At 32.1% G+C, this 27,645-nt stretch overlaps 1 protein-coding gene across 4 annotated transcripts in view; it reads right to left on the bottom strand.

The window, feature by feature from the left end:
- Window positions 1-27,645, bottom strand: part of SYT16 (synaptotagmin 16) — a 331,817-nt gene that overhangs the window by 21,640 nt on the left and 282,532 nt on the right. For all 4 annotated transcript variants that reach the window (XM_074290314.1, XM_074290313.1, XM_074290311.1 and 1 more), the window contains one exon: window positions 13,571-13,833. In XM_074290314.1, coding sequence (XP_074146415.1) covers window positions 13,571-13,833 — 263 coding nt within the window. The remainder of the gene's footprint in view (window positions 1-13,570; window positions 13,834-27,645) is intronic.

Raw genomic sequence — 27,645 nt, 5'->3', positions numbered from 1 at the left:
GATGACTTCATGTAAACTACATATTGAGTCATGAATGCTAAAAATATGTTACACATAAGGGACATAATTCATATACTCTGTTAGAGATACAAAGTGCTTTGCTAAGCTTAAAACATATAAATGGCAATTATTTTATAATATCTCACTCCTTCATCAAAGTTTTCATCATAATTTCTCAAAAGCAAGAAAAAAATTTGATTGGAATTTCAGTCATAATCAGGATTGGATTTCCAGAGAGTTCATGTCTATCTAGGAATTCTTCTCCATAATGACCTGTTCCCATATCTCACCTGTACCTTAAGACTTCCATTGTCCCATCTCTATCATGCCCCTCTCCTATCCTATCTTTCCCCTTGGTCTGAGAACCAAACTATTTGAACTCCACGCACCACTGTACCCACCGCATTCCAACTGCCCTCTGCTGCCTACCCTCTCTCACTTGTACCACCATCAACTACTTATCTACTATAACCCTGAGGGAAAATATGCCTACTTATAGTTTTAATTTCATGTCCTTTTATTTTTCCTGCTCTTAAGGATTAATTAACATTTATAGACCTTTTTATCTATTCCAATGCCAAGATAAAAATTCAATAGTTAATGAGTCTGTCTACACAAACCTGTCAGGTCATCCATTCAGAATAATTAACTGTGTGTAAGTTTTCACTTAGTCTGGGAAATCTCAGGGGGAAATTAATGGACAGGACTCCACAACAGTTCCAAGAATTTTGAATGAGCCTCGATTCCTTTAGAAATTTGTGCTGTGTCTAGATTCAACCCAAGGTGCATTTTAGGAGGATGTACAGAGTTCTTTCTTGGGTTGATTGAAGAGACATCATCATGCGGTGCCAAGAATGTCCAAAATGATTGATTTTTTTCAGTGCACTTTACCTCTCACCTGGCATTTTGATATTCTTCTCTCATGAAAGTGCCTTTAATTTCACTAATGCAATGAACCTTCCTGGAATGTATCAGATCTTTATATTTTAACCCAGTTTTGTGAATTTTCATTAATTTCTCAAAGTCAAACAGTAGAAAGTCAAGATGACACCTAAGATGCCCAATTTCTCACATATTTATGTTCTCAGATATTTATGTTGCACCCTTTCATTTCCTTTACCACAAAACATTCTGTCTGAGAAAATAAAAGTTTGTTGTCTCTTTCCAAAAAGGAAGAACCCTATTTTTAAAAAATCTTGGTGGGGGACCTTCTCAAGATAGCAAAATAGAGACTGGTACTAAATCAGTGTCAGTATTGGTACTTTCCAGAACTCTCAGCCCAGAGACACCAAAGAGGACCTGGAAGGTCAGCAGAAATGGTCTATGGAAGGTGGGACCCTAGTACATAATCCCAAGAAAAAGTCCAGTATGCAATCACAGCATAGACCATGTCAGCCAGCCCCAGTTCAACATAGTCCCAGCCCCAGTCCTGGCCAGTACACTAGATCTTACAGCTACAGTAGGGCAGAAATACTCCTAACAGCTCCAGCGTAGAAAAGAATCTCTGAAAACAGCTACACAAAATCTCTGAAGCTTGGGACAGTGTAGCCTCTACCCTGGAAATAGAGCCCTACTTTAACAAATAAGTAAGCTGTTTAATAGGTTAGGAAAATTAGCAGACAATAAAAAAAGTTTCCAACCATTGAAAGTTGTTATGGTGACAAGGAAGATCAAAACAGACATCCAGAAGATGAGGATAAAGTCAAAACTCCTATATCCAAAAACTTATATCCAAGAAAAATAAGAATTGGGCTCAGATCATGGAAGAGCTCAAAAGGGATCTTGAAAATCATGTAAGAGAGATAGAGGAAAAATTAGGAAAATAATTGAAAGTGGAACAAAAGGAAATACAAAAAGCTAATGAGGAGAAGAATTCCTTAAAAAACACAATTGGCCTATTGGGAAAGAAGTTACAAAAGCTCACTGAGGAAAATAATGCCTTAAAAAATCTTACTTATCTAATAGATAATTTTACAGCAAGAGAAGTTTTTTTTTTTTTTTTTTTTTTTTTTTTTTTTTTTTTTTTACAGAACCAAAATCAATACCTGCCTTCTTTACATACTGATATTTTGAGGTTTCTTTCCCTCATTATCAAAAAAAAAGAATGATTCTTTTAGTCTACTAGATTTATAATCTTGGAATCCTCTTCAACTGGTCATCCTTTTTCAGTCTAAAACTCCAATAAGTTAACAAATCTTAAACTTTCCAGTTCTTAACATCAGACCCCTTGCATCTACTCACATAGAATGAGTGGACTCACTTAATTTAGGTCCTCTCATCTAGATTTTTGGAACAACCTCCAAGCTAGTTCCAAGTATCTCAATATTCTAGTCCACTTTCTACATTACTTTTAAAGTGATTTTCCTAAAAGCACAAATCTAAACATGTCAATACTGTGCTCAATAACTCTTGGTGGCTTCCTATTGCTTATAGAATGACATATAAACTCTAAGCACTTATGAATCTGCTCTCCAACTATCTTTCTAGACTCATTGTTCCCACTCTCAGCAATCTAGTCAAATTTACCCTGTATACTTCCTCATACACAACACTCTGCTTCTTGTTCCTTACCTCCCCATCTCTTGAATGGTTGCTTTCCTCCCCTCCACCTCACAGAATCTCTCTTTCCCTTCAAGATGCAGCTCAAATATCACCTTCTACATGAAGTAATTGATGACCTCTCCAACTGCAGGTTCTCCCACCCAAACTACCTTGGATTTAACTATTTTGTGTTCATTAGTATTTTTTTGTATGTACTCTTACCATATTTACATGTTTGTTTGTTGTGTTCCCCGAGAAGACCTAAGGTCCTTAGAAGACAAGATTATTTCATACTATGCATATGTTCTCCCAATACCTGTCATACTGCCCAGCACTTAATAATAGGCATTTAATATATGTTTATTGACTGTTTCATTGGAGATATGAACATTTGAATCAACATTAATATTAAAGATTTTTAAACTATTTTAATATGATATAATAATGCCATCTATATTTATCCAAATTATATACATCTAAAATATATTTCAGATACTAGATAGATGGCCAATAGACTGCATAATACTTAATATAGTTAAGAGACAAATCAATTCTTATAAGAAGAACTAAATCTCCAAGACAGGCAATTACAGGAACAGATTCAAAATTGCACTTGAGGTTCTACTGTAGAAGGACCAAATTATAGTTTTTATCTCAAAATAGATGCCTGATTGAATGGCACAAAGAGATGTCTGGATATTTTAAGAGTCTGAGAACATTAATCCACTCAACATTAAGGTACACAATGAATTTAAACAAAAGGTTACAAACAGTAATCAATTCAGAATCCATAATATTCAGAGGAATATAATGTAGAATCAATCAATAAGTAAACATCTTTTTTATAGCAAACTAACCTTCCCCATCACCATCACCACCGTTAAAAAAAAAAAAAAACCTACGTATTTCATTATGTGTGATTTGAATTGAGCCTTATCAGGGACACATGATACATTATGGCTTGCTTTATATTTATATGCCCATTTATATTTTGTGCTTCTGTATGTGATTCCTTTTAATAATTAAAGCTAGAGAGTTAAGAAGTAATTTTCAGCCTCTTCATAAGGGAACATACAAACATTTGACACTTTCCAGGTGCTCCAGTCTATGTACAGGGGCATGCCTTTCAAACTTTTTTTTAACAATACTATATTGTCATTTCATTTATTTAGCTACAATTCATAAATTTTATCATCATTAGTATAGTGACACAGGAATTTAATATATCAATCATGAAGCACCTATTTAGGATTTATAATTTATAATAAATATATCAATCAAGAAGCACCTATTAAGGATTTATATTCCTTCCCATCACCACCACCACTCTTTTCAAAAAGGGTGTTAGTCAGTGGGAATATAAAGAAAAGCAAAACCATTAAAAAGCCTTTTCCCTCAAGGAGTTTACATAATAATGTGAGAAGAACACGTAGATAAATATATAAACACAAAATAGTTTCAGAGAAGAAGACAATCTTAGAGAAAAAATTAGGAGCACTGAGAAGAAAATAGGAGCACCTACAGAAAATAGAATGGAAGCTGTTTTAAAAGAAGCTACTCATGTCAAGAAATAGAGATAGAGCATTCCAGGTAGGAAAGAAAGTCAGTGACAAGAAATGAAGATGGAAGACAAAGTAGTAAATGAGAAGAATAGCAAATAGTTTGGTTAACAATAACAATTTTCATCATATTCCTTTTTTGGCAACTTTGCCAATCTAATAGGTATTTTCCACTCCCTTTTACATGGAGTCCTTTACAGAGGAAACTAGACTCTCAAATCACCTGGTTTCAATACCCTCCCACCCCCGACATCCGTATCCCCCTTAATACTCCCTCCCTCCTTTGTGCCTCCAGTTGTGCAATGTCTCCCCCTTTATATTATAAGATCAATAATGGCAGGGGCTATTTTATTTTTGGTAATTGTACCCCCTGAACTTAGCACAGAATTTGATACATCATAGGTGCTTAATGATATTTATTGGATTAGATAGAGTGAAATCTTATTGCTGCTTTAATTTGAACTCTCTATTAGTGATTGGGATCATTTTTAATGTTAATTGGAAAATTAAAATGAAACATTTTTTTATAAAATGTCACATAGTGACTGTAGATCAGTTCATTCCTGAGATTTATATGTATGGCCCTGCATAATAACTGATGTTACTATTGATGACATTGGGATGCTGCAAATGACTAAAAAGTCTTATAAATATCAAAAAAAAAAAATTAAATTGCTTTCAGCTTAGCTTTAGTTGCTCTTTTATTTTTCTCTTATTCTTTGAAAACTGTTCATATATAGTATGCATAGAACTTCTAATTATCCAAAAATATCTGATAAATCAGAGTAATGTATTACTCAGAAATTCTGAATAAATTAGAATTTGCTATATGCTGAAACCAGGAAGGAAAACAATACATTAAGATTATAATTATTAAGACATTTCTGTATAGAACAAAAACTAAAAGAAATGTTCAGCAGACCCCTGAGATTTACTACCTCCTTTTTTACTATGTTTCTTCATGATAGAAAGGATGGCAATTTATTCATTAGAAAAATATATACATATGTACATGTGTATATGTATACGTGTTATGTATGCATCTGTTATCTATATCTATATCTATATCTATATATATATATATATATATTATATGTGTGTATTCCTACAGCACAAGGAAATGACTTAAAATTGACAAATTGGGTGAGCAATCAGATAGTGAAGTAGACATTTTCTCTTGACTGCACTACTTTTCAGACCTCTACAAAACAGAAATATGGGCAAAAATAAAGTAATTTTAGATGTTTCCATTGGTTTGGGACACCCAGAATCCAAAAAATCAAAAACCCAGTAAATGACACTCATTATGCCTGAGTTCACTTGATACATTTTTGCTGCCCTGCCCCCATTTGGCAAGGCCACACTAGCAGACACAAGGACATAAGACAGACTCAGGCTTACATCAAAACCCACCTTGGCACTGCACTCCTCTCTCCCTCTTTCCAGTATCATAAAGACTCAGCTATGGGAAATTTACTCAGGCCCCAAGAACCCTTCAAGAGCAAAAGCCTGCTAGAGGCTGCAGTCTGGAAACACAAATGCTTCAAAACTCTGAATTACTGGTCAGGGAAAGGCAGGTTGCCCAAGCCCTTTTTGTAGTGGCTAGAAACTGGAAAATGAACGGATGCCCATCAATTGGAGAATGGTTGGGTAAATTATGGTATATGAATGTTATGAAATATTATTGTTCTGTAAGAAATGACCAACAGGATGAATATAGAGAGGCTTGGAGAGACTTACATCAACTGATGTTGAGTGAAACGAGCAGAACTAGATCATTATACACTTCAACAATGATACTATATGAGGATGTATTCTGATGGAAGTGGATATCTTCACCATAGAGAAGAGCCAATCCAATTCTAATTGATCGATGATGGACAGAATCAGCTATACCCAGAAAAGGAACACTGAGAAATGAGTGTAAATGTTAGCGTTTTTTTTGTTTGTTTGTTTTTCTCCCCAGGTTATTTTTACCTTCCAAATCCAATTCTTCCTTTGCAACAACAACAACAACAAAATTCAGTTCTGCACATATATATTGTACCTAGGATATACTATAACATATTTAATATGAATGGGAATGCCTACCATCTAGGGGAGAGAGTGGAGGGAAGTAGGGGAAAATTCGAACAGAAGGGAGTACAAGGGATAATGTAAAAAAAGTTATAATTATAAAATTAATTTAAAAAAAAGAAAAAAAGAAAGAAAGGCAGGTTGCCCAGAGAACTTGGGACCAGAAAGAGGGTAACATATTTACAGGACAGACATAGTAGGTTTGGGGAACTGTGCAACACTTTACCAAGCTTGAGAGAAAGAGTATAGCATTAAACTGGTAAAAATTCTAACCACAGAAAAATCAGTTGGGGAAGAAACTAAAAATGTCAAAGATTTCAGGAAGAAGAAACCTCAAAGAACTTGAACATAAACAGATAAATCAAAATTTAAAAAAAACAATATCAAAAGAAAATATGGTCTCTGTGTTTTGTAAACAAATTCAAGTTTTGGAATAATTATTGCAAAATTAAGGGAAATGATTCAACACATGATGAGACAGAGAACCTGTGGAATTTGAGGAAAATAAGCAACCATAATGTACTGTTCTTGGGATGTTTAAAAGAGAAATGAGAATTATGAGAGCAGAATGTCTAGCATATGAAATTTTGAATTGCAAAACAAGCCTCACCAAAGAATAAAAAAGGAACAATAGATTGGGAGTGAAAATACAAAGGTGAAAGACAACTCAGAAGAGAAGCAAAAAGAAATAAGAAAAGAAAATATGCTCACTATACAAACAAAATTTATGAATTTTGAAGACAGAATACATAGAAACAATCTCAAGAACATAGATCTTCCAGAATAACGAAATGTCAGAACAAAAACTTCAATTTCATAAAAAAGAAATAATACAAGAGAACTTTCCAGAACTCTTGAACACAGAACATGAAATTCCAAATGAAAAAATTCACGGTTCACCTCCAGAAAAAAAATTATTTCAATCATGTTTTAGGAGAAAGATCTTCAAATGCAAAGGAAAGATTATTTTACACCCACTAGAAAAAGGAAGCAGCAGCATGATGTTCTAAAGGTCAATGGAGTGCAGAATATAGCCAAGGGTGACCTATCCTACAAATAAAAGGTGGATGTTCAACAATTAGAGTTTGAGACATTTTTAGAAAGAAAACAGAAACTGAAAAGATTATCTGTTCTCAAACAACTCAAACAACAGAAATGCAAAAGGAGTAAGAAAAAAAATATGTTAACAGAAACAGAATGAAAACAGAGAGATTAGCACTAGTTCTTTCTATATGTATAGAAGGAGATAGGAAGGCAGAAATCTAGTACAAACAATAGTGAAGAGGCAGCCAAGGGGCATTATAGACAGAACCTGACAATACTCTGTCTACAGGTTAATGTTTTGTTTTGTTTTGTTTTGTTTTGTTTTGTTTTGTTTTTTAATGGGACTATTATAGCATAACATGGAAAAGTACGTGAAAGGTTTGGACAGTAAGATAAAAGAGTGAGTAATGCCCCAGGATCAAATCAAGGACTAGCATGAGAGAAAAATGACCTAGTCTCAGCAAGAGAAAAGCATATAGGACAGTTGACAAGGAGGATAGAGATGAGTTAAAAAAAAAAAAAGAAAGAAGAAAAATATTTTGGAGGTGGGAAGGGGCTCCCACTGATAAATTATCCTATGGGGAAAATGATACAGAACCTTACCCTGGGTGTGGCCTGGGGATTCTGAGATACTTGTCCTGGGAGAAAGGGAATTGGAATCCCTAGAGATAACTGAACACTGGAGGAGTGGGAGAGGATGAACACAAAGTTATTTCCAGTCTTATGTAGGGGAGAGGGCAAGATCAACAAGAGAGATATAGATCAGCGAGAGGGAAATTGAGATACCTTAATTAAGGGGCAGTGTCCTTTCTGACACCTGAAATAATTGACATTGGTCTATCAGTGAGGCAATCGAAAAGGAATCCATAATACCTGTCCAACAAGGCAAGGACAAAATTCACCTAGAGGGCAGAGGAATAACAGATGAATTAAAAGCTATCCCTTTATGATGAACAAAGAAAAAAGAGAAACAATAAATGGTTATAGGAGTTGTAAATCAGAGAATGAGGGTACAAAGTAAACAGAAAGAAAAGGTGGATAATGAAGAGAATGGAATGTGTCACAAAAATGAAACTGAATAACTAATAACAAGACTAAATGAAGGAAAAGAGAGGAAGGGTGAATATACTAGACTCAGAGAATAAAAAATAAGGAAAAAATAAATAACCAGATAACCACAAGAGAAAGGGACCAACAAAAAAATCATAAAGGAAAAGAGGTAATAAATAAAAAGATCAGGAATGAGAAGAATCAGTAAAGACAGGATAACTTCAAAAAGATTAAAATAATATTAACTGAAGGAACATAACATAATACATCAGAAAAGAAGAAAAGATCATAAAATTAAAAAATCAAATTTTAGAGACAGATGGAGGAAAACATAAACTTAACTTTAAATTTGAATAGATTAAGTAATACAACAAAATGAAAAACATGAAAGATTGGATTTTTAAAAAACACTACAATCTGTTTCTTACAAGAAATATATTTTTAAAAAGCCATACACAAAATAAAACTGAGGATATGGGAAGGAAGGAGAGATTGCTGTTTCAAGTGAATCATTAAAAAGCAGGAGTTACCATCATAACTGATATCAAAGAAAAAACAAAATTCAAAAAAATAAGATAAATGAACAAGAAAACCATGTTATGCCAAAAGAAGCCATGGACAACAAACTAATATCAGTAATAAACTTAGAGGTTCCAAATATCTTAGCTTCTAAATTCATAAAGAAATATTATCTGAGCTTGATGGAGACATAGATCATAACAAAATAGGAGCAAAAGATTTAAGTATCAGTTTTAGATAAGTCAAAGAGAAATATAAATAAAAAGAAATTATGGAAGTGAACACATTTCTGGACAAAACACAGATAAAAGATCTATGGCATATTCTCAATGGGACAGGAAAATAATTTAAAATATTTCTCCATATTTTATGGAAAATTTATCAAAAATAAGGAACATTTATAAGAGTGCAAAGATAGTGTGACAAATGTAAAAAAAAGGCAGAAAAAATTAACATATACTTTATTTACCACTTTATAATAAAATTAGAAAATGGTTCAAGAATCGGAGATAGAAGATACAGACTCAAGTGAAAACGTAATATGTATATCTCAAATAATGAATGAATCAAATAAGAAAGTATAGAAACAATGAATGTTAAAAATTTAATGATGAAGCAACATAAAAAATTTCTGGAATGTAGCTAAAACTGTCTTCAGAAAAAAATCATATCCTTTACTTATACATTAACAAAATAGAAAAAGAGAAGATTAATGAAATGAATATGCATTTTAAAAATTCTAATCAACAAATAAAAATTAAAATCACAAAAAATGAAGTATTAAAAATTGGGGTAATATAGATAATTGGAAACAAAAATATAGAGGTGATTTTTAAAATTAACAGCTGGTTCTTTGAAAACACTAATGAAATTTTTAAAAATCTTTTCTAAATTTATTGTTTTTAAACTTTAAATTCTATCCATCTCTCCAGTCCCTCCCCTACTAAGTACAAGAAATGTGATAGCCATTATACATTTGATATTATTCAAAAATATCTCCATATTAGCCACATCACCAAAAAAAAATCTACACAAAGAAAATTTTTTAAAATTCTGTTTTCAGTTAATTCCATTAGTTCTCTTTGGAGGTGAGCAACAATTTTCATTGTTAGCTCTTCCAAATTGCCCCAGACTGTTGTGTAGGTCAGAATAGCTAATTCTTTTGCAATCAATCATCATCACAATATTATTATTACTCTGTGCCATGATCTTCTGGTTCTGCCTGACCAATTTGCATAGATTCATATATCTTCCCAGTTTTTCTGAAAGCATCCACCTCATCATTTCTTATAGTATAATAGTATTCCATCAAAATGATATACTTATCAGACATTCTCTAATTGATTCCAATTCTTTACCATCATATTTTACCATCATATTTTTGTACATAGGGTTCTTTTCCTTTTTTCTTTGATCTCTTTGGCATACAGACATAGTTAGTGGTATTTTGGGGTCAAAGAGTATACCCAGTTTTATAAAGTGCTTTGGGCATAGTTACAAACTGTTCTCCAGAAAGGTTGAGCCAGTTCACTATTCCACTAACAATTCATCAGCATACCTATTTTCCCCATATCCCCTCTGGAATTTGTCATTTCTGGTCAGTGTCAGGTGGTTCTAGACATCTTAATTTGAATTTTTCTAATCAATTGTGATTTAGAGCATTCTATATGAATATAAATAGCTTCAATTTCTTCTTATGAAAATTATTTGTTCATATTTCTTGATCATTTATCAATGGAGAATGGTTCCTATTTTTATAAATCCCTACATATTTGAGAAATTAAGCCTTTGTTAGAGAAACTTGTTCTTTAAAAGTTTACATTACTTTATTCTCTGCAATACTTTTTATCAAAAGGTGGTTTCCCTAATTATCTTTTTTTAATGGGTCTATTTTTCCTTTTGGAAAAGACTAATAAAATTGATATAGCCTTTGCTAATCTGACTAAAAAGAAGAAAGCAAAAAAAATCAAATCAATAAATTAGCAAACAAGCAAGATAAAACTATACCACAACCAACAAAAATAAAAAGAATAATTAGAATATATGCACAGGTCTATCAAAACTGATAACAAAAAGAAACAAAGACAATTTTTCAAAAATATAAAATATCCAAACTATCAGGAAACAAGATAGAATGCTTAAGTAACGTCTCAGAAAAGAAAAAATATTTAGCAGTAGAGAAGCTACCAGAGGGGGAAAAAAGACAAAACTTCTGAACCCTATGGATTCACTGGAAATTTTATTAAAATTTTTAAAAACAGTAACTAGAGTATAGAATTCTCAAAATTGAGAAAGAAAACATCTTAAAATCATTTTCTGAGATAAATATAGATAGTCCTGCTACTTAAACCAAGAAAAGATAAAACTATGAATTAGTTCACTAATGAACATTAACTCAAACATTTTAAACAAAATCTTCTCAAGTCTACTAATCTTTCAATAAATCATTATTTATGATCTAATGGAATTTATGCATGTAATGCAAGGATGTGTTTCAACATTAAAGGAAAAAATCAAAATAAAGGATCATATTAAAATCCAAAACATCTACAAGTACATTAGTACCTGAATAGGTAATATTATAAAAAGTCTTTAACAAAGTACAGCACTCTTTTATGCTAAAAAAAAAAAAAAACCCTTCCAAGTATAGGCATAAAGTAACCTTATTTTAATCATAAAATATATATCTAAAATAAAAAGCAAATTTTATATGCAATATAGATATACTAAAACATTTTCCAATAAATACAAGATTGAAACAAATATGTTCAGTTTTCCCACTATTATTTAACTTAATTTAGGAATGCAAACAATAACAAGACAAGGGGAAAAAAATTAATGGGGAAAAATAGAAAGAGATAAAATTGCGTTACAGTTTAATTTGGGAATTCTCAAGGAATCAGCAAAGATACTAATTGAAACAATAGCTTCAGCAAAGTTGCAGGCTACAAAAATAATATTCAAAATGAACAACATTTCTATACAATACTAAAGTAACCCAAGAAATAATAGTAGAAAGGGAAATATCATTCCTAATAATTACATAATATCTGGAGATAAACCTCCCAACATACAAAAACGAGACTTGTTTATATCATAAAATCCTCACTTTAGAAAAAAATCTAAGAATTTGGAACAATCTAAATAGCTGGAAGAGTATTGAATATTCATGACTAGACTGTGCTAATATAATAAAAAATAATAATATTAAGAAAATTAACATACTTTTAATGCTTGTGTCAAATTATTAAAGGGACACTACAGAGCTGGATAAAATAATAACACATTTGAATTGGAAAAACAAAAATCTAAAATATTGAGGAAAATTATGAAAAGGAGTAAGAACAAAGAGGCAATACCACTTATACATTTCAAATTACATGAAAAGTAAGTCTTCAAAACCATCTATCATAGATTAAAGAATAAAGAGCCAATCAATGGAACAAACTATTCAGAAACAATAGAATTCAATAATCCAGTATTTGATAAAGTGGAAAATATAAATTTCCTAGGGGAATTTAAATTAATACTTTCCACCACATTCCACCACATATGCTAAGTAGATATATGACCTTATTAATAAAGAGTATACTAATAAAAATTAGAACACAAATAGATCATCTAATAATTATGGATAATGTATATATATTTTTAACTAAATAAGAAAGAGGTAATTTCAAAATATGAAATAGATTACTGATTATTTAAAAGTGAAAATCTTCTTCAAAGACAACTTTAATGTATCAAGAAAAAGAATGGAAATAGTCAAATGGGGAAAAATCATTGTGTCAAATATTTTCATAATTCATATTATTATTATACATATTATTGGTATTATACATATAAACATATATGAAATATATTTATAACTAATACTCATTCCCCCAATAGATAAATGTACAAAGGATATTAACAACTTTCAAAAAAAAAGATTCAAAGCTTTCACAATCACATGAAAAAATGTTCCAAATCACTAATAATAAGAGAAATATAAATCAAAACAATCACAAGGATACCCTTCAAATTAGCAAAAATGGCAACAGTTAATTCTGGAGGAGTTGTGGAAAGAAAGATATTCTAATACATTGTTAGTGGAGCTTTGAAATGGTATATCCATTTTGGAAAGCTATTTGGAATTATGCAAATAAAGAGACTAAAATGTCCATACCCTTGAAATAGACTCCATTTATGGGTTTATATGCCAAGGAAATCATTCATAAGACAAAAAGTCCCCTTCCATATCAAAATACCTAAAGGAACTTTTTTGTTATTAACTAATAATTTAAAATAAAGTAATTCAATAAGTGAATGGTTAAACTAGTTGTGATATATGGATGTAATGGAAAACTACTATGTTGTAAAAAATATATATGTTATGTGTGATGTATACAGAGAAACATGAGATATATATGAACAAAAAAAAGTTAAATAGAGCCAAGATAAAAAGATACACTGTAACTACAACAATGACAACAATGTAAATGAAAAGAATAATCATACATCAAAAATTCAAAAGTAAATGAAATAAAACTGTAAAGTGGGACTAAATGAAAAGACTGTGCGTCATGGATTTGGGAAGTTTACAGATGTTACACATTGCATGTGTTCTTGAACTTTTTCTAGGAATCAATAAGATATGCTGACTTTTTCCCTCTAAAAATATTCTAGTTATCATATGGGATAATTCTCAGGAAGGAGAAGGGAAAGAAATATATGGGATACTATGGTGATATAAGAAACAAAAAATATTAATAAAATCTTATTAAAAGTTAATAACTTGCCTCTGGGCTCCAGGCTGAGGAAGTATCAGTGGAATAAGATTCTTCAAAGCCTGGGTTGCTAAAGGATGTCTCTATCTCCTGGTTCTTTTCTGTGGCTTGCACACCAAAGCTTTGAGTCAAGATGGTTTCATTTCCTCCAGTTCTTTGTTCTCCAACATCCCTATTCTCAGATGCAGTCCTTGAATCCACAGAAATGTGATCATAGTCACCATAAGAAACATTTTCTTGGTAGCTTGGTTGGCTCAATCCATCCAAGTCTAAATCTGAAATAAGATAATTTCAAAATCATTAAATTTTATTTCTTTTGATATTCAGTAAAAATTAACAATGCTGTTAACAAATACCTGAGATCTCTTTAGCCCAGATCCTACCAATATCAAATATCTGACCTAAATTTAATAATTAGAAAATGTTATTTGAAAATATTACAAATAATCTAGGCTCAAGGAGAAAATTTAACTATGCAATGGGAATTCTTAATCAAAAAATTAAAATTCAGATTTCCTCAATATTATGGAAAATGTCTGATTCCATCACCAAGTCCCTATCACTACATATGTCCCACAGAAGCATTATTTTATCAAACATTATAACTTATGAAGAATACATGTTTTTCCAAACTACTAGAAATCCATAGAAACTATTTTTGGGTGAATCTAGAGTCTATTAAACCATCCCTCTTTTAATAGATTCAAAATTACTCATAAGAAGACACATAGAAAATTAGTAAAATCATTTAGGAAGAAAGTAAATAATTAACTGCTTTTTTTCATTTCTATTCATTTCTAATTAAGGCCTTTCCTATCTCTTATTTTCTAGTAATAGCAAATCCAGATCCCACTATTAGGGTTTTCATGGGTTGTCAACTTTTACTACATCTTATCTATCTTATATTATTTTTCTCTACTTCCACAATGAGCCAACAAACTAGCCATGGTCATCCCCAATCTTTGCTCAAATTGTTCTTCTAAACCTTATCATTTTCCAAAATTCCTTATTACCAGAAATGGTATCATGAGTCTCTCAGTTACCATATTTGAAACCTAGATATTATCCTTGATTCCTTATTTTTTCAATTCCTAAATCCAATTAATTGGACTAAGTCCTGTAATTTCTACCTCCATAATTTCTCTAGTATACGTCCACTTCTCTTTTATAATACCCACTGTATCACTAAGATCTAGTATGCAAAAGCAACAGAGTTCTGCTTAGCTGGCTCTGAGGCCAGCACTGAGGATAGGGCTGAGTTTGCCCTGGTGTGACCTGCACTGGGATTGTGTGCTGGACTCAACCTTGTTTCCACCACCCTTTCTGCTAGCCTTCCAAGTACTCTTTGGTGTCTCTGGGCTGAAAGGTCTAGAAAGACCAGTACTGACATTGATTGAGAGGTACCTAGACCCATTCCAACTTAACTAATGTGGAACTGGGGCTGAGGCTCTAGTGGGCTTTGCTGGCATTTTCTGCACTGGGACTATGGCTGGGCCTCCACCCTGGATCCACAGACCTTTTCTACTGACTTTCTAAGTTGTCTTTGGCTGGGAAAATGCTTTAGTCCATCTCTTGGGCTGTTTTGATGCTCTAAAATCATTTTAAGGGAATTTTGGGGAGTTTGGGGGAGAAGTTGGGTGAGTTTCTGCTTTTATTTTGCCATCTTGGCTCACCTCAAAGTTCTCATTTCTGAAATATATATACACAACTGAGTTAAATTTATACATATAATCATTCTCCTAATGGTAAATGGTTAAAAGACATGAAGAGACAGTTTTCAGAAGAAGAAACCAAAGCTATCTATAGTCATATGAAAAATGTTCTAAATCCCTATTGATTAAAGAAATATAAATTAAAACAATTCTTAAGTATCATCTCATATCTACCAAATTTGCTAACATGGCAGAAAAAGAAATTATCAGAGGGGATGTGTTTTTTTCTTACAAAAGGCATACTAATGCACTGTTGGTGGAGTTTTGAACTGGTCTAACCATTCTGGAGAGCCTTCTAGAACCATGCCCAAAGCAATAAATAAAACTGTTCATACCCTTTTACCCAGCAATATTATTACTATGTCTATATCCCAAAGAGATAAAAATGTAAAAGGATCTCTATGTATAAAATTATTTATAGAAACTCTTTTGTAATAGCAAAGAATTGGAAATTGAGGGGATGTCCATCAAAAAAGAAATTGCTGAAGAAGTTGTGGTATATGATAAAGATAAAATACTATTGTTCTATGACAAATGATGAGAAAAATGGTATTAGAAAAATCTTGGAATAATTACATGAACTGATGCAAAATGAGATGAGCAGCACCAGGAGAGCAATGTACACAATAACAACAATATTGTATTATGATCAACTGTGAATGGCATAGCTATTCACAGCAATACATTGATTCAAAGCAATTATAAGACTTATGATAAGAAATGTTATCCATTTCCAGTGAAAGAATTTATGGCATCTGAATGCAGCTTGAAATGAAGCATACTTTTAAATGTTCTCTTTATTTTAATTGGGAGAGGAAAGTGCTTGTGTTTTCTTTTGCAATATGGCTAATATGGAAATGTTCTGTGTGATCATACATGTAACAAATGTATAAATCATTTGTCATCTCAAGAAGAGGAGAGGGGAAAGAGATTTAAAGAGCATTTGGAATTCAAAATTTTAAGAAAACAAATGTTTTTAAAATGTACCTGTAACTGAGAACAAATAAAATTAGGGGAAAAACCTTTAATAATCAGATTTTTTCCAACTTTTTCAAACATTTTACACTTTTATATATTTTATACTCTTCCTATACTCTGTGATCTATACACTGGTCTCTTTGTTATTCTTCACACATTTCTCAAGCTTGCATTTCTTCATGTTCATCTCAGTCTCCTCGTTTCCCTTATTTACTTCAAGCTTCAGCTAAAAGCCCATCTTCTGCAAAAAGTCTTAACCAGCCCTCCTTAATCTTAGAGCATTTTCTCTGAGACTACCCCCAATTTATCCTGTAAATGTTTTGTATTTTACATGGTTGTATGTGTATTCTCTTTTCCATTAGACTAAATTTTTTGAAAACAAGGATTACCTTATTTTCCGGGGATTTTTTGTTTTTGTTTTTGCCTTCCTTTGTATTTTCAGCACTTACTACAGTGCCTGGCACATAGTAGATACTTAATAAATGCTATTTGGCTGACTAATTCATTCTTTGAAATCCTATAAGCTTTCAGTTTCTATTCTGTCATTAAGCTTCTATCCTGTCCCCATCAAAATATCTTTATAATCTATGTTATTTAATTTTTCACTTAATTAAAATTTTTTCTATATTAACTATATATTTTTAATTTGATCCATGTATTTTGTATCTCTGCCTTGGATTCCTGACATCAGAGAATGTTTAACACTTCTGTATTTTGAACAGCACCAAGAAACTGTCAAGCAGGAAATTTGTTTGTACAGACAGATGTGACTTTTCATTCATATTGTAGGTAACTTCCTGGTGTGGAAATTTACTCCCTCTACTCAAACTTATTAGTAACTGAATGAATGTTAGTGATTTGCTTGTAACTTATAGTCATAGAGAGTTGTTTGTATAATAAGAACAGTAAAAATGGCTTTTCCAAAGCCACACAACTAGTACATATCAGAGGCAAGATTTGGCCTTTGATATCCCTCACTACAATAATGGAACTCTATCCACTATCCAACACTATCTCTCAATAACAATAATTTTCATGGATTTTTATATTTTTTCACATTAGGTGATTAGTTTGTTACTTCTGTTGCCTTAGGTCAAACCTTTTAGATTCACATCCATAGATTATCAGCAGACTTTTTACAAATACATTTTATTCCACATAATAAGATCATAACAGCCATGATAGATGATTTTTATTCTTATAAAAACAAGGAAAATAAAAACAAGGAACACATATGCAAAAATCCAAAATATTCAGAATGTCCCAAAAATCTTAGTTTAGTAAACTTAAGTAAACTTAAAGCCTTAGTTAAGTACAGTTAGTTAATGTTAACACTGAGCTAAGATTTTTGGGACACCCTATATAATTGAATTCTTTTCTAAGTTTCTAATTATTAGATTCATTCCTTTTTCACATTAACTCTGAAATATTCTTTTAAAACAGTAGGTTATCCATCAATGCATGAGCTACACAGCAGGCTTTCAGAGAAAAATCTAACCAACCCCAAAAATTATTCCCAATAACTGTCTCCTGACTTTAATTCCTACAGTGATAATACCTAGATCAATAAGAGAGCAATTTTTAAAGCTACATTAAGCATTGAAAAGTAAATCATAACTGAGAATAGCAAAAATTTATTAATATTACAAATCCCTTTCCTTGACATATAACAGAAAAGCCTGCTAGGAAATAGTATGTCTAGTGTAGTATGTAAGGTGGTAGGAAGGAAGGAAGACAATTATAGAAAGGAATCTTGCCATTAGTTTAAATTAAAATATGCCCTCTGTCCTTAAATATATGAAAAAGTAACTACCTGTTAGTAAAGATATTTGTTCTATAGAATCATAGTATGAAATTTAAAATTATTTTTGTCATAAAATCTAATAACATCATAAGTTTCAAAACACTTGAGTTATTTTAATATATGCTTACTGAATTTCACTGAACTGAGCCAAAATTGTCACTCAATTACCAAGAATTTATTAAGTGCCTACTATACACCAAGCATGATGCTAGCTTCTAGGCAACAAAAAAAGAAAAAGAAAAAAAAAAAAAAAACAGTCCTTGCTCTCAAAAAGATTAAGTTCTATCAGGGTAAGTGTGTTTGTGTGATAAATTTTATATATACATATATATGTGTGTGTATTAATATATATAATACATATATGAGCATATATATAATGTGTATGTATGCACAATGTATCTTGTATATGTATGTGTGTGCATGAATTATATATGTATAAAAAATAAATACAAACAAACTTAAGCAGGTAATATAACAGCTGAGGGAATCAGGAGAGAAAGCATGCAGAATGGATATTTGAGCAACTATCCTAAAAGACAGAGGTAAAAAATGAGAGGTGAGGCATGAAAAAGAGCCAGTGCTAAGTCCACAAGAATATATTTCATCCCACCACAGTTATATTTGCTTTGCAAATAACCGTTACCTCACATAAAATGAAACATGATACTTATTTGGGTGTCATGTTTTAACGACATTCAGTCAATGATTTTTTCTTATGTATAAATATTTCAATACTTTGACAGAAGGAAAAATAATATCATCGATTGAGGTACTGATACTCCTTATTCTATAAGATTGCATTCCACCCAGTTCCCATTCTATATAAATTTAGTCCATTTCCTTCCATAAATTCTTCACAGTGTTTCCACCCAATATGGTGGCATATAGTGGTTCCTTCTTCCAAATACTTTCATAATATTTGAATGCCAGTAAAAGATGAAAACTGTCCATTTGTTATTCCATGCTAATACTTTTCTTTCTAGTCATATATAATATCATAGGATCATAGATCTAAAGCTAAAAGACACCACAGAAGCCATTTAGTTTAAACATCTCAGTTTACAGAAATAGTCACAGGTCTAGGGAGGTGAAATAACTTGTCTAAAATCATACAGACAGGAATCCTCAAAAGGATAATTTAAACAGATCTTCTGACTTGGGAGCGAGGGCCTGATCCATCCTATCTCTCTGATTATATAATTTATATCACTTGTCCAGTGTAATTCTTCACTGGTAATATGTGAAAGCCTATTCATACACCATGAATCCTTCCATTGTCTGTGGATAACCACCAAATTTCAATCTTTAGAAACTCAGGAAGATACAGAATCAGCCAGAAAATACTAATGAGTATGTGTGAGAGGGAAAAAAAAAGAGAAACCTGCTGAGAAAGAGCATGTGCAGTGTGCCATGTCAAATAATAAGGAGGAGGAAGACTCCCACGCTGGACAAACATAGCAATCTGAATATTTATTTAAACTAAAATATGTACTCTGGCCTTTTTGCCTCAGAGGTTGGTATCAATCATTGGGAATTGACACATATATAGGGTGTGTGTGTGTGTGTGTGTGTGTGTGTGTGTGTGTGTGTGTGTGTATTCCTTTGTTTCAGGGAGTCATTAAGAAATCTCTTCTCCTCTTGTTCAGTTATAGGACATGTTCATTGTTCACGCACAGAATTTGTCTTAGTTATACATACTAATAAACCAACTCTATATGAAGAAACAATGCAAGAGAGTGAACAGAGCACTGGCTCTAGGACTAGTTATATAGTTCGGTTTTTTCTCTCTTATTTTACTTCTTTGTGTAAGAATAAATGGAATCAGTTATTTTCCTTGGTTTTATGATGTCATCTTATACTAAATGCTTAATATTCCCAGAACTCAGTTTCCTCAGCTGTAAATTGAAGAATTGGATTAGATGGCATTTAAGCCTTCTTCAAGTTCTAGATATGAAATTCCATGATTGAAATACACATCATACTCTCAAGAAGAAACATTTATTATCAATTTTATTTTTCCTATTTAGCTAGATCAAATTATTTTGAATGTTTATAGGCAAGGGTACAGTGTTCCAAAATTTAATGCAATTAACTACAGCATCGCCTTTATACCCCAATTTAACCACAAGTTCTGCAAATTTAACCATTTCATAGTACCAACTCTAGAAGTCCTTGCTCTCCTAATTTGTCAATCCTGATTTCTAGGTCACCTTAAATATGTGATTTCATTTCTACTCCTGACCTGCTGATCATTGCTCATGAAAGTTACAAAATCAAACTTATTTCCTCCAGCATAAATTTATAGCACATAATTTCCATTGAGTCTTTCTAGTCTATCCTCATGGTCCCACTTCTTTAATGTCTATTGGCTCCTGCTTCAAACTCATTCCTCTCTTCTCTCAACATTCCCCATATCTCTGACTATACTTACAGTGAATGACTTAGTCTTCTACTTTATCAATGGGAAGATTGAAATCATACAATGAACTTCTCAGGTCCCATCCATATATGTATTTATGAATATGTGTATGTATGTATGTATGTATATCTTTCAAAAACATAGTCAGCAATGGATTATCTATATTTTGCTTGAAAAAGGTTCCTACCACTTCTAAAGAATATACTTACTAGAAAATGTGTCATTAAATCCAATCTAATTATGTTACTTTGTATTTTCCACCCACTGATCTTTTGGAATAAAGCACAGCAAAGCTAATTGTCATAAGCATAAGGTCTTGAAATATTCCTGTGACAACTTTCAGCTAACCCCCCACCATGTCTTCTCTTCTATTGGCTATCTTGTGACTAATCATTTTTCCATGGGTCACAAAAGAAATCACTACTACTCACTAAGTCTCATTCTTTTGTTTATACCTTTAATTCATCTCATTCCTATCAGCACTATTCTCAAAAAGTTACCTTAAGCTTGAATTTACTAATGTAAAAAATTGTAGTAATAACAGCCATGGGCTCTACCTCATAGAGATATTGTAGGAATAAAATTTGACACATGTAAAATACTTTGAATTTTACCTGAACCCTGGAATATAGAAGTAAATGGAATGCAGTCAACTCCAATTCAACAAAAGGTCCCTTCCAGTTCTAGATCCATGATCTTATAAATATAAAAACTAATTCCTCCTTAAAGGAACAAATTCAAGAAACTTCACGATTACTGAATGGAGAGCCCCTTTGCTGCCAATTGAGAATTCATTGGTTAGCTCTATTGTTAAGTAACAGTCTATACTTACATTTTGAAAGATAAGATATATGAGTAAAGGGAAGAACAATAGAAGCGTTAGTTTTGGAAAAGACAGTGGTACTGCTGTTTAATCTGTAGGTGTGTCTACTTCCAATGATTGATACCAAACTCTGAGGCAAAAAGGCAAAAGGAAACAACATTTTTAAAAAGAAAGGATTTGGGTGATCTCATAATTTACTGTCTGGTATTCTAAATTGTAGAAATATAGCTCTAAAAAGAAAAGGCTGATTTTCTTCAAAATCTACAAAGAGGCCATTCAGCAGAGTGTACTGTCTCTCACCCAATAGAGAAAATTTTACCTTCTCAATCATTGTTATAGTCCTGATCTGTCAGAAACCTCTAACTCTGTATTATGACAAGAGATAAATTTCTACAAATTCTTGGAAAAGTGAAAGTTAGGACAATTGTCATGAAGCTCAGAATATCAGGCATGTGTGTAAATTGGAAACTAAATGCTTAGGCTTCTGGGAAAGGAAGCCATTAGCTTTAGAATTAAACCAGACACTCATAAGAAGTCAACTGCTATTAACTTTCATTAGCTAACATTTGCCTCCTCAATGAAAAGTAAAGAAGGATATGATGCAACAGTAGGAGAGAGAGAAAAGGAAAAGAAAGAGAAAAACTGAGCAAAAATCAGAAAGTGACACATAGATATTAATTACACTACTATTGTTGGTCATTTGAATTTCTGAAATCTAAGAAGGAATAGCTTTTCCTTAAAAATCTATTTTGTTTTGAATAATTGTTAATGCTATTTTAAATGTCTATATGCCACATAGAACTGTGTGATAAGTTAATGTGTTTCTGGTGGAAAAATATAATTTTTTTCTGTTCTGCTTTTGCTGTTCCATTTTCCTACATTGTCTTTAAAAATTAAATAAATTTGCTTCTTTTTATGTCATTGAAGAGTTTTCTTTACATCTTCATTTTCACTCTCTAATGATGAAGAATTTGGAGAACATGATGACAATTAAAAATGTAGGGGAAATGATTAGATAAACTATACCACATAGAACAGAAGATGAGACCAGAAAGCATTTAAGAGATGCTATATTATGTTTTGAGTCTTCTCCTGACTGTATTCTTTTTCTGAATATTATTTGTTGGCAACATGGGATAGGGTGTTAATCATAATAGCAAGTTGTCTCCACCCATTTTCTTTAAAGTTGTCTTTTTTGAAAGGCATAACCCCATTTGCCACAAATTTGGTATATGTGTCTCAGAGGATGCCCTAAGCACATGGTTGGAAACATTTCCTCCATTAAAGTTCTACTCTACCATCTCATTAAAACGTGGAGGTGGCCTAGACATTTTCAATGTTATATCAAAGAAATCTAATTCCCATCAAGCTTTGTCAAGCTGGAAAGACTTTGGTATAGCCTTGCTGATTGGCAGAATGTATGTTGTCCAAGAATCAGTCAAGCTGGGTTTGAAAATTAGCTGGAAATCAGTGAATTTTTCATCAATAACAAAGATCTGTTATTAGATAATAGATAAATTGTAGTCAACACTGATGAAGTAAGTACCCACTCCAATGAAATCACAGATCACTATAGAAAGTAACATTTATTATTTATTCTGAATAAAATCTTGACCAAAGTGTGATCTAAACTCAATAAACAAATGGAAAGAAACCACATTCACTTATTCATATAACTCCTCAAACAAACTCCCTGAGAGAGTACAGAAGGCATTTCATGCTGAGCAGATTGGAGAGGGGTGAGGGGTGGTCTCACCCAGCGAAAAATTTGTGGGGAGAATTTTACCACAGTGTGAGCTACTTTGCTCTGACAGCAAGCCAGTAGATCAGCAAAGAAGCTATAAATGCAAAGAGTAAATACTATAACCCCAAAACACTAGTGTCTTGGGAACTGGCCACACCCACACAACACCCAGAGTGACTCAGCACACTTTCAGAGTGCAATCACTGATCCCAATGCAGCCATTGCTCTCCCACTGCTGCTTTACTGCTATTTCCTGTTGTCTGTAGAGGAAGTTTGGTAATACTGTGCTGCCCCAAAAGCAGACCACAGTTGGGTTTTTTTGTTTCTTTTCTGTCAAAATGAGTAAAAACTTAAAAAGGACTCTAACTATAGATACCTTCTATACTGATAGAGAGCAGACTTCAAATCCTGAGGAGACCCTCATCTCAGATAAAGCAAAAGCAAAAAAATGATCTAATTAAAAGAGATAAGGAAGGGCACTATATCTTGCTAAAGGGTAACATAGATAATGAAGCAATATCAATATTGAACACATATGCACCAAGTGATGTAGAATCTAAATTATTAAAGGAGAAGTTAGGAGAACTAAACTTTTTGTTTAGTTCCTTTTTTCATCAGAAACAAATGGAATCCACCTAATTCATTGAATGTCCATCTTCTTCCCTGGAAGAAATGCTTATTTTGGCTGGATAAATTATTCTTGGCTGCATACCAAGTTCCTTAGCCTTCTGGAATATCAGATTTCAGGCCCTTTGATTCTTTAATATGCTGCTAGATCCTGAATAATTCATATTGTGGCTCTTCTATAAATTTTTTTCTAGATGCTTGTAGTAGTTTTTCCTTGGTCTGACACTTCTGGAATTTATTACAATATTTCTTTGAGTTTTGATTTTGGGATCTCATTCAGTTGGTGAAACTCTCAGAACTAGATAAATCAAACCACAAAATAAATAAGAAAGAAGTTAAAGAGGTAAATAGAATACTAGAAAAGTTAGGTATAATAAATCTTTGGAGAATACTAAATGGAGACAGAAAGAAGTACATTTTTTGGCAGTTCATTGAACCCATACAAAAATTGATCACATATTAGGACATAAAGACCTCAAATTCAAATTCAGAAAGGTAGACATAGTATTGCATCACAATGCAATAAAAATTAAATTCAATAAAAAGCCAGGGGAAAGTAGACCAAAAAAATTGCAAATAAATGAATCTCATCCTAAAGAATGATTGGGTGAAACAGCAAATCAGAAACACAATTAATAATTTTACCCAAGAAGATAATAATAATAAGACATCAAACCAAAATGTATGAGATTCAGCCAAAGCAATAAGGAGAAATTTTATATCTCTAGAGCCCTACTTGCATAAAGTAGAGAAAGAGAAAATCAATGAATTAGACTTGCAACTAAAAAAGCTAGAAAAAGAGCAAATTAAAAATCCCAAGTCAAAAGCTAAACTTGAAATTCTAAAATTAAAAGGAGAAATTAATAAAATTGAAAGTAAAAAAAACTATTGAATTAACAAATAAAACTAAGAGTTGAGTCTATGAAAAAACCAACAAAATAGATAAACTCTTGGTAAATTTGATTAGAAAAAGAAAAGAAGAAAATCAAATAGTCTTAAAAATGAAAAGGGAGAACTTCAAACTAATAAAGAAGAAATTAGAAAAATAATTAGGAATTATTTTGCCCAACTTTATGCCAATAAATTTGATCACTTAAATGAAATGGATGAATACTTTCAAAAATATAGCTTGAACAGATTAACAGAGGAAGAAGTAAATTGGTTAAACAGTACTATTTTAGAAAAAGAAATAGAACAAGCTATTAATCAACTTCCTAAGAAAAAATCCCCAGGACCAGATGGATTTACATGTGAATTCTACCAAACATTTAAAGAACAATTAACTCCAATGTTATATAAACTATTTGAAAAAATAAAGAATGAAGAACTCCTACCAAATTCCTTTTATTACACAGACATGGTGCTGATACCTAAACCAGGTAGGCAGAAAACAAAAATAAGAAAAGTATAGACCAATCTCCCTAATAAATGTTGATGCAAAAATCTTAAATAAAATATTATGAAAAAGACTACAGAAAATCATCCCCAGAATAATACACCATGACCAAGGAGGATTTATACCAGGAATTCAGGGGTGGTTCAATATTAGGAAAACTATTAGCATAATTCATTATGTCAATAACCAAATTAACAAAAACATATGATCATTTCAATAGGTGCATAAAAAGCATTTGATAAAATCCAACACCCATTTCTATTAAAAACACTTAAGAGTATAGGAATAAATGGACTCTTCCTTAAAATAGTCAGTAGCATCTATTTAAAACCATCAGTAAGCATTATATGTAAAGGGGATAAACTGGAACCATTCCCAATAAGATCAGGAATGACACAAGGTTGTCCACTATCACCATTACTATCAATATTGTATTAGAAATGCTAGCTTCAGCAATAAGAGTTGAGAAAGAGATTAAAGGAATTTGAGTAGGTAATGAGGAAACCAAATTATCACTCTTTGCAGATGATATAATGGTATACTTAGAGAACTCCAGAGATTCTACTAAAAAGCTATAAGAAATAATCCACAACTTTAGCAAAGTTTCAAGATACAAAATAAATTCACATAAATCCTCAGAATTTTTATACATCACCAACAAAATCCAACAGCAAGAGATACAAAGAGAAATTCCATTCAAAATAAGAGTTGATAGCATAAAATATTTGGGAATCTATCTACCAAAGGAAAATCAGGAATTATATGAGTAAAACTACAAAACACTTTCCACACAGTCAGATATAAACAACTGGAAAAATATTAGGTGCTCTTAGATAGGCCGAGTGAACATAATAAAGATGACAATACTCCCTAAACTAATCTATTTATTTAGTTCTATACCAATCAGACTCCCAAGAAACTATTTTAATGACCTAGAAAAAATAACCATAAAATTCATAAGGAAGAACAAAAGGTCGAAAATTTCAAGGGAATTAATGAAAAAAAAATCAAATGAAGGTGGCCTAGCTGTACCTGATCTATATTATAAAGCAGCAGTCACCAAAACCATTAGGTATTGGCTAAGAAATTGGCTAGTTTATATAGTTATCAGTGGAATAGACTGGCTAGTTTATATAGTTATGTGGAATAGATTAGGCTCACAAGACAAAATAGTCAATAACTATAGCAATCAAGTGTTTGACAAACCCAAAGATCCCAACTTTTGGGATAAAAATTCACTGTTTGGCAAAAACTTCTTGGAAAATTGGAAATTTGAATGGCAGAAACTAGGTATGGACCTACACTTAACACTGTACACCAAGATAAGATCAAAATTGATTCATGATTTAGGCATAAAGAACAAGATTATAATAACATTAGTGCTCCACAATTGTGGAGCAGGAAGGAATTTGTGACTAAAAACAAACTAGAGATCATTATTTATCACAAAATAGAAAATTTTGGTTATATCAAGTTTAAAAGCTTTTGTACAAACAAAACTAATGTAGACAAGATTATAAGGAAAGCAATAAAATGGGAAAATATGTTTTCAGCTAAAGATTCTGATAAAGGCCTCATTTCCAAAATATATAGAGAATTGACTCTAATTTATAAGAAATCAAGCCATTCTCCAATTGATAAATGGTGAAAGGATATGAACAGACAATTTGATGATGAAATTGAAACTATTTCTACTCATATGAAAGGGTGTTGCAAATCACTATTGATCAGAGAAATGCAAATTAAGACAACTCTAAGATACCACTACACACCTGTCAGATTGGCTAAGATGACAAGAAAAGATAATGTCGAATGTTGATGGGGCTGTGGGAAAACTAGGACACTGATGCATTGTTTGTGGAGTTGTGAACGGATCCAGTCATTCTGGAGAGCAATTTGGAACTATGCTCAAAAAGTTATCAAATTGTGCACATTCTTTGATCCAGCAATGTTACTACCGGGCTTATATCCCAAAAGAGATATTAAAGAAAGGAAAGGGATCTGTGTGTGCCAAAATGTTTGTAAGCAGCCCTTTTTGTAGTGGCTAGAAACTGGAAATTGAATGGATGCCCATCAATTGGAGAATGGCTGGGTAAATTATGGTATATGAATGTTATGGAATATTATTGTTCTGTAAGAAATGACCAGCAGGATGAATACAGAGAGGCTTGGAGAGACTTACATGAACTGATGCTGAGTGAAATGAGAAGAACAAGGAGATCATTATACTCTTCAACAACAATACTTTTTGAGGATCAATTCTGATGGAAGTGGATATCTTCAGCAATGAGATCCAATTCATTTCCAATTGATCAGTGATGAACAGAACCAGCTATACCCAGAGAAAGAACACTTGGACATGAATGTGGGCTGCTTGTATTTTTGTTTTTCTTCCCAGGTGATTATTACCTTTCTAAATCTGATTTTTCTTGTGCAACAAGCAAACTGTATAAATATGTGCACATATATTGTATTTAAGATATTCTTTAACATGTATGAGACTGCCTGCCATCTAGGGGAGGGGTGGAGGGAAGGAAGGGAAAATTTGGAACAGAAGTGATTGATTGCAAGGGACAATGTTGAA

This window comes from Sminthopsis crassicaudata, chromosome 2, assembly GCF_048593235.1.
Source record: "Sminthopsis crassicaudata isolate SCR6 chromosome 2, ASM4859323v1, whole genome shotgun sequence".
Lineage (NCBI taxonomy): Eukaryota > Metazoa > Chordata > Mammalia > Dasyuromorphia > Dasyuridae > Sminthopsis > Sminthopsis crassicaudata.
This window is presented reverse-complemented; position numbering and strand designations above follow the sequence as displayed.